At 40.4% G+C, this 9,022-nt stretch overlaps 1 protein-coding gene across 1 annotated transcript; it reads right to left on the reverse strand.

Moving 5' to 3' along the window:
* Positions 1 to 806: 806 nt before the first annotated feature.
* On the reverse strand, positions 807 to 8,815 carry gpib (glucose-6-phosphate isomerase b). Its single transcript, XM_057348774.1, has 18 exons — positions 8,647 to 8,815; positions 8,102 to 8,192; positions 7,866 to 7,934; positions 7,534 to 7,653; positions 7,338 to 7,421; positions 6,830 to 6,976; positions 6,567 to 6,638; positions 6,440 to 6,484; positions 6,312 to 6,365; positions 5,995 to 6,055; positions 5,883 to 5,926; positions 5,625 to 5,777; positions 5,425 to 5,554; positions 5,189 to 5,265; positions 3,077 to 3,205; positions 2,841 to 2,916; positions 2,687 to 2,753; positions 807 to 1,757 (listed from the first exon to the last, which is right to left on the reverse strand). The coding sequence occupies exons 1-18, from the start codon at positions 8,763 to 8,765 to the stop codon at positions 1,634 to 1,636; spliced, it is 1,662 nt and encodes a 553-aa protein (XP_057204757.1). The 5' UTR covers positions 8,766 to 8,815; the 3' UTR covers positions 807 to 1,633.
* Between the last annotated feature and the right edge of the window lie 207 nt (positions 8,816 to 9,022).

A 9,022-nucleotide genomic window follows, 5' to 3' on the forward strand; every position in this document is an offset into this window, starting at 1 on the left:
GATTTGTTTCGTGTCAGTGTTGGACCGTGCCAAAACTTCAGTGGGAAAGCCCTCTGGCCACAGGACCACCCAAACACTCTGGACGTTGTGGATTTGCTGTGCCCACGCTTCTCCAGCGAGCTTTACATAACACACGGAGTCGTGGGAACAGAGAGCATGTGTCACGCGTGTGGAGTGTAAATCCAGCCGTGACATGGGAATCTGAGCTCCGGCCAGCATCTATGACCTGATGAAGACATGTATGATGTAGAGTTTATGTGTTGTGTGAGAGAGAGAGTTCAGCAGCACACATTTCTGTGAGGAAGATTGAATGTCGTGACGGTGACCCCTGAAAGAGTTTGAGAACTAAAACCACTGATGATGTCAAAGACTGTGATTTATGAAAGGAAAGTAAGTGTGTGTACTGCTTACTGTGTCCTATTTCATCACTAGCATGTGGTATATACAGATTGAAGTATTTGACATGAGAGGGTTTTATTTTGGGGTGAACACACTTCATGTATAATCCAGTAACTCCAAAAGCACGATCTGTGTCATTATGAGTTAAAAAATAAACTAATGAGGCTGTAAGTCAAACACTTTTCAGTGAGAATGCCACATCGTATATTTTTTTGGACAACTATTGCAATTTTTACCCCTTGTTGCTATGGTAACCACATTGACTCAAATTGTTGTGAGCATGAGTTGTGTTAATTCATTTTGCTTACCGTTGCATTTTCTTTTGAAGAAATGTCAGAAGTGATTTTTCTTTTCAGTTTTATTTTGTTTGTCAGTACAGCCTGAAATAACTCCATGCAGGTTATGTTTGACAGGAACGTGTTGCCTGGCAACAGACACATCATCAGCTGGTCTCTCTATGAGGCTTCTAGTTTCCTCTATGATCTGTCAATCGCTTTATCAGACAGGAATGATTGATGGCTGGTCTCATGTTGCCGTGTCATCATACTGCAGTTCTGTTCATAATCTGTTTATTTTGATGGTGAGGAATCGTTTCATTCAGATGATGTTTTCCAGATGTGTTCAGATGGGACTTTTTGTTTTGCAGTTTGGGATTTAAGGGAACACAACACAAGTGATCTTTGCCTCCAAGTTCCAAAAATGAATTCTGAGAACTTGGAACTGAGATGCTGATTGACAGTTACACATGTGGACTTACAGCTCCCTCTGCTGGAGAACAACTTACTGCACAATCCATACTGTGCACTGTCATGTCTCAGACTCATAAACACAATCAAACACACACACACACGCACGCACGCACGCACAGAGACAGATGTTGTGCAAAAGGACAAATATTTATTATTGGGAAAATAAATCGCAGCATGTTTAGTGAATCGTGTTCTATTGCTTAAACCAGTCAAATCTTTTCTTTTGCCATTTCATAATTTGTAAAATCCTAAAAGTGCAACAAACATAAGTGCCCATCGTCATTATATATAATTAAACATACAGTAATTTAAAACTCTGTCTGTGAAAATTAGTATGCACTAGGAAGACAGGAAAGTTCTTCTCATTTTTAATCTAGATCAGTGATTCCCAACCCGTGATTTGTGACAGACTCTGAAGTTTGCAGGTGACCCGGCGGGTCGTGGGTTTGGTTCTGGCTGATGCTGCAGACGACTTCATTCAGCGTTCAAGCAAAATTCTTCTTGAGGAAGTTGATGAGGCCGTTGGTGGAGGAATCATGAGACGTGACCTCCGCTGAGTCCTGAAGCTCGGGTTCGATTTTCTTTGCCAGCTGTTTCCCGAGTTCCACACTGAGTTCACAGAAACCACAGACAGCGACTTCATACGAAAATATTTAAAAACAGCACAATGGGCATGTAGCCTACTGTACTGCTTGAGTGATAATACTAGTATGCACAAGTGTTATATTTTAGACTTGCATTTTAATTCTTCTCCATGAGCATGCTTTGATATTTAAAGTCCAAGTGAAATTTAAAATGACAATGCCTATTTTTTCATGAAATATCGCAGCGTTTTTTGTAAATATCTTACCAATGTGGGTCATTTTCTTCTTAAAATTCATGTGTCCTCATAATCTTCAATTAAAATCTGAAAATGCACTTCCATCCTGTAGTGATGCTGCATTCTAGACAACTCGGGTTTCGGATATTATGACGTCACGAAATATCCGACTTCCAACCTCAATCCGCTCCAGTCCGTTCAATGTTTACCACGTGATGTCACTATGAGACGCCGCGAGAACGTTAAATGGTAGCTATTCAAACGTAGCCATTTGTTTATAAACAGTTTCTGGATATATTAACGTTCATGTTCATACATATCACGTGTTAGTTTAATTTTAATTTATGTACTTATATTTTTTTACCCCTGACATAAATTGTATTTTTTTTTCAAATTATACCCCAAGTTATATTTATGTAATTGTTATTTTATTTTATTTTTGTTGTTATGACTTGTGTATGTTTGTACTCTTTTGTACTATAATAAAAAAAATCTGCCCCGAGTTCAGAGGTCGGATAACCAACTTCGTTTGCCGTTTCAGACGTTCACTTCTGTTCTGGGACTGAGGTCGGCAATACCCGAAAAAAGACAAGCCACGCCCACTGTTTTAATCTCATTCGAATATCCGTTTCACTCGGAAACGCCTCAGAATACGGAAGTAAACACGACCGCAACTTCCGTTTCACGGGGACTTTAAAAGAAAGCATGAGTGACTCACCCCCACTGATCAAAACTGTTGATCTGCCACATGACACCTTGAATGAAGATCTTGTGTTCATACATGGCTGTGAAGATTCAGATGAGATTAGACATCTTCTGCAATACTGTACAACAAACACTGACTATTAACAGTAAAGTAGCTTTTAACTCACCGATCAGCACACCAAGAGTGTATGGACTCAACTTTCCAAAGATGATCGAATTGGTCGGCTTGTTTCCCTGGAACACCTGAGCAGAAGACGGATAGTGTTACTAGGAGGGAGCTTTTATCATTTCAGCAACTTGGTTTTGTTGTAAAAACACGCGAAGAACACACATGTGTACAGTAGTTATGGTTGTATTGTGTGTAGTGTCCTGCAGGGGGCAGTATTGAGCGGTATCTTCTCACTTTATGTGGCAGAATCTTCTCCAGTGTCTCTCCGCTCAGACCTCCGGCCTCCAGCTCTTTCTTGGCCTCCTCTGTGGTTTTTCCCTTCATCAGAGCTTCTGTCTGTGCCAGGAAATTTGCCACCAGAATCTACAAAGCCACACACAACATGTATACACACCGCAGTGAAACTGGATTTACATGTGTGGAGTATGACTCACAATCACGTGCCAGTGCTGTAGGTGGTTGCCAGGGTGTTGCTATGTGGCCGTAATTTTACAGTTTTTCTCGATTGCTTAAACACATTTCTTGAAATTATGCCTCATATTCTCAAAATAGTAAACACAAATCCCAATTAAAGGAAACATCTCACCCAATTCCCCCAAACATCCTATTTTCAGGCCAAAATGAAGCTCTCTTCTCAAAACCATTCAAACTTGCTGAAAAACCAAACTTTCCCCAAAATCACCCACACTACAACATAGTCTTAGACACTGGTGAGATCAATTCAAAACACTGTTACTAAAACCTCTTATTGGGATTCAAGAATAATTTGACAGCTTAGTGTTTATCAGCATATTCAACAGAAAAGAGTGCAGATAGCGCAAAATGCAAGAATGAGCTTTAGGAAAAAATGAAAATAAAACATTACACTACTGTAAAGTAGATGAAGATGATCTTACAAGACAAGAACAGTTCAAAAACCAAAGAACAATATGAACTGGTCATGCAACACAATACAGTACACAACTGCACAAATTACATTTACATTCAGGCATTTAGCAGATGCTTTTATCCAAAGCGACTTACAGATAAGATAAAGGAAATAATACAGTGAAGCGATTTGTCAATAGGAGGCGATGTAAAAAAATATTCCATCCTCTGCACCTTTGGCCCAATTTGGTAAAAGTATTCTGTATTTTCTGCACAAATACGGAACAGGTAAAAAAGGCTACAAATACACATTTGTAAACTTGACGATCACAAATTTGAGGGTGTACACGTGCTACAGTTTACTGGATACAGAATAGCGACATTTCTCTGATATAAAGAGTGTACTGTAATTACACGTCATGTTTACAGTAAATAGTGTAAAGCCCTGTAGATGATTCTAGGATGCACATTTACCTGTTATTCTCCTGAGTTCTGATTGGTGGGTCATCAGTTTTGCCTCTGAATGTTTACTGATGGACAAATGTGTGCTATTTGAGTTTACATCTTGACACTTCAGTTCATTTTAATGTATGTTATTGTGTTTTCTGAATGAGAACATGGTTAAACCTTTGCAAAATGAGGCTGTTTTTGTGTGGGGTTTGTACAAGTTGGTGTTTTGTTCTGAGAATGTGTTTTTAGTTCATGAATTGTGTGTTAGCAATCGAGAAAAACTGTAATGCATTGCATATGGCATTGCTAATTAGTTGCCAGTCAAAAAGGACAATTTTGCCAATATGTGTTTGTCATGTATGTTGCTGTTGTGTTGGTTGTGTGTTACTGTTAAGTGCGTTGTTGTTAAAGGTTGCTGTTGTTGAGTGTTGGTTGTCTGTTATTGTTGCACGTTGTTAAATGTTACTGTAGTTTTGTCACAGTTTTGTGTGTTTATTGTGTGTTGGTTGTGAGTTACTGTTATGTGTGTTGTTGTTAAATGTTACTGTAGTGCTTGTCACAGTTTTGTGTGTTTGTTGTGTGTTGGTTGTAAGTTACTGTTATGTTTGTTGTTGTTGAATGTTGCTGCATTGTTTGTCACAGATTTGTGTGTTGGTTGTGTGTTATTGTTGTGTGTTGATGTTGAATGTTGCTGTTGTGTATGTTGGTTTAGTGTTGCTCTTGTGTGTGTTAATTGTGCTAAAGTTGTGTGCGTTGACTATGTGTTAGTTATGTATTGGATGTGTGTTGCTATTGTGTGTGTTGGTTGTGTGCTTTATTGTTTCGTGTTACTCTTGTGTGTGTTACAGTCGTGTGTGTGTGTTGCTATTGTGTTTGTTGGTTTAGTTATGATCTTGTGTGTGTTGCTGTTATGTGTGTAATTGTGTGTTACTGTTGTGTGCATTAATTATGTGTTGGTCATGTCGTATTATAGTGTGTGTTTTGTTGTGGGTCTTGCTGTTTTGTGTGTTGCTGACTCCCGCTGGGTACCTTATGGTGAAGGTTGTTTCTGATTGGATGTTGGCTCTGAGCAGGAATGAGGAAGTCAGCAGGGACCATACGAGTTCCTGTGGAGCAGACAGGAGGGTCACACACACGAACACACACACGCACGCACACACACACACACGCACGCACACACGCACGCACGCACGCACGCACGCACACACACACACACACACAGACACACACACACACACAAAAATCAGGTGTGTGAATGAATGAACCTTGATGTATCAGCTGGTAGAAGGCATGCTGTCCGTTGGTTCCTGGTTCACCCCATACGATGGGGCCGGTGTGATAGTTCACACGCCCACCGTCCACTGTGATGTACTTTCCATTAGACTCCATATCACCCTACACATCAAAAGAATTTCTTTACAATCTGAAGACTTAAAACACAGAATACACACTTAAATGTCTGTACCTGTTGGAAATACGCAGCAAAGCGATGCATGTATTGATCGTAGGGCAGAAGGCAGTGCGTCTCCGCCTGGAAGAAATTGATGTACCAGATGCCCAGCAGGGCGAGCAGCACGGGCGCGTTCTGATCCAACGGCGCCGTACGAAAATGTGTGTCCTGAACGAAAGAGACGCTAAATCATCATTGAATGTATATGTGTTCAGGTTCAGGTTCATGTAAATATAGCCATAATCATGTGAAGCACGTGAAAACAAACCCCACCATCCAATGAGCTCCAGACAAAAGCTTCTCGAAGTTCTCAAATCCTGAGATAGAAAGAGAGAGATTAGAGAGACGCTTGAGAATGTCCAACACCTGACATCTCACAGCTCACCGATATGAAGAGCGATTGATAATCCAATGGCGGACCACAGAGAATATCGGCCACCAACCCACTAGAAGAGAATTAAAACTTGAAAGTTGATACTGCGATCTCATGTTTGTTGTATAAAGCACATAAAGAGGTTTGAAGGAACCTTGGCCTTTAAATATCAACAATGTAACTAAAAGTAGCCCATCGGCCTTTAGCGTGACCTCTGTACGAGAGAAGGTCACGGTCATTAATAACCTCATAGTCTCTGGTTACCCTTCAGCTGTGTCCAGACACCTACTTCAGAGGTCAAAACCCCACGCTAAAAATAACTCACTCACATCCCAGAACTCCAACATGTTCTCCGTGTCGATGCCGAACTCCTTCACTTTAGGCTGAAACACAGAAAGTAGATATATAAAGATATATTCACGCGTCTGCTGGTATGTTTGAGCCAGAGTGAACTCACGGCGTTGGTGGAGAGGGCCACAAAATGCTTGGCAACTGCAGCTTTCTGTGAAGAGAATGAGAAATGACGCAGAGAGACACGCAGCGAAGTCTGAGCGATCGTGCGGTGACGGACAGAGAAGACTCACGTCTTTAGCGGCCTGCAGGAACCATTCCTTCGCTGATTCAGCGTTTGTGATCGTCTCCTGAGTCGTGAACGTCTGAGGACGAAAAACAGGAGAGGCATCATTAATCACATACTTCATCATAATGTCTCATATGTTTCAGCGAAACTTAATCAGAACAATAAGACACGCAGGGATCATGTGTGTGTGGTGGTTCATTCACACGTTTTGATCATTTTCTCATGATGAGATGTTTTTGCTCTCTAAACTCTGAGTGATGGAAAAACCTTTGAGGCGACGATGAAGAGCGTGGTCTCAGGGTTGAGCTGGGCCAGAGTTTTAGCGATGTGCGTTCCATCGATGTTGGACACGAACCAGACGCGGGGTCCACCTTTAGAATACGGCTTCAGCGCCTCCGTCACCATCAATGGACCCTATAACATGCCCACGCAGAAGAGACAGATCCTTCACTATTATCATATTTCATATGTAAATCAACATGTCTTACGTTTATGACCTACTGTAGAAAATGTTTTGATGGATGTGATAAGAATTGCATGCAAAATGACAAACGCATTTCGAATATTCAATGTTGCCTGATGTGTATATGATCTCACACAAATTGTGTATGTCTATAAACTATACAGGACTGTATGAAATGTTTGAAATAGCTTAACTAACGAGGAGAACAATTCTTTTTTCTTTTGTGATAAACTGTGATGTGTAAAGCTGATGTGAAATGTGAAATAAAACAGTTTCATATTGACTGAATAATGCGAGAAGATTTGAACAAACCAGATCAGATCCACCGATGCCAACGTTGACAACATCAGTCATGGCTTTGCCCGTGTAACCCTTCCATTCTCCACCGCGTACTTTCTGAAGCAGGGATGAAGAAAGCGCTCATGGCAACATCGCTTTCTTTCAAAGCCACATTATATATTTTCTAAACCATTCTAACACGCTGATCCATCGTTAACCTGACACGCACATGACAGAAGTTCTTCATCTTCTCCAGGACCTTGTTGACCTCTGGCATCACATCCTTACCGTCCACATTAACGGGAGAGTTTGAACGGTTCCTTAAAGCCACGTGAAGAACAGCACGACCCTAAAACATCACAGCCACCATCAAACTAAACCACCAGACTGTGTGTTTATGATATATCATCTTTACTTATACAAGTAGATTTCACTCTAGACAAATAACGAAGACATCATTCACAATATATGCTATTTGGTCAAAATGTCCTTAAAATCAACATTTGCGTTTAGTGTGTCCAAACAGAGCTTGGCTATTAAAGACACAGATTTCTCTCAGACCTCAGTGAAATTGATCTTTTCTCCTGAAAACATCTTGTCTCTGGCAGCCGGCACACCACGAGAATTTGCCTGTCAAACAAAATCATGACTGTTGTTGAAAATGTAAAGCGCCATACTAAAAACAAGTGGTTTTTGGACATGCCATAATAACATAAGCATTCTTTGGTAAATATGTGCATATGGTATCTGATATCATTACTTTACTGTACTAAACATTCATCTGTTGAAAACTTTACCAGATCCACAAGCATCTTCATAACTTCTTCATTTATGAGGTTCTTGGAGTAATCCATCAGAATTTCTCCTTCATCTGTTTTCAAAGTTAAGCTGTTAAAACAAATGACAAAAAGAATTTCCTTGTTATGGAAGTCTGACAGGACTGGTGTTAGATGATTAAGATACAGATGGACATTTTAGAATGGTGAGATGTATTAAAAGTTGCAAATGTTTCTTTCTTTGACAGTGAACATGCCATGATAATATCAAAACTTCACTGTGAATCCATAGAAATCCAAACATGGACCATAAAACCCATTCCAAAAACACTTTGATCAGCAATTGCAGTGGACAATTTCAATGACAATACATTTTAAAGCCATTTCTGTAAATGATTAAAGTTTTAGAGCATTGGATTAAATAAACGGGCAGGTCTGATAATGATTGACAGGAGAGTAATACGGTCGACCCCGCCTGTATACATCTGTGAAGAACATATTATGTTGACATTTTATGAAATGAAAGTGTCATTATTATTCAACTTCACGCAGAAGACAGTAAATACCTGAACTTCTTGAACCTGTCTTTATCCGCCTCAAACATCTTCCTCATGTTCAGATTCGCAGCGTTTGATTTGAAACATTTCTCCAGATTCTGGAAGTTCGGGTCGCTCGTGAGTCCCATCGCGTCTGCTCGTGTCCGAACCTTCAGGCTGAACTGAACCCAAATGTCAGACAGACAGAGAGAGAGAGAGAGAGAGAGAGAGAGAGAGAGAGAGAGAGAGAGAGNGAGAGAGAGTGAGAGAGAGAGAGAGAGAGAGAGAGAGAGAGAGAGAGAGAGAGAGAGACGTTCAAGAAGAGCAAATGATCCCCCCTCTTACAGTCCTTACTGCATATTGTAACTGTATATACTGTATAGCCTACTGCATTATATACAATTTA

The sequence above is a fragment of the Triplophysa rosa genome, linkage group LG12, assembly GCF_024868665.1.
Source record: "Triplophysa rosa linkage group LG12, Trosa_1v2, whole genome shotgun sequence".
Taxonomy (NCBI): Eukaryota; Metazoa; Chordata; class Actinopteri; order Cypriniformes; family Nemacheilidae; genus Triplophysa; species Triplophysa rosa.

Coding starts and splice junctions, on each gene's coding strand:
- gpib (XM_057348774.1), bottom strand. CDS start 8,765: ATGGGACTCACGAGCGACCCGAACTTCCAGAATCTGGAGAAATGTTTC. Junction 6,639..6,829: donor TCTTCATCGTCGCCTCAAAG/GTTTTTCCATCA, acceptor TTTCGTCCTCAG/ACGTTCACGACTCAGGAGAC. Junction 3,206..5,188: donor GAAACAACCTTCACCATAAG/GTACCCAGCGGG, acceptor GTGGCTTTGTAG/ATTCTGGTGGCAAATTTCCT.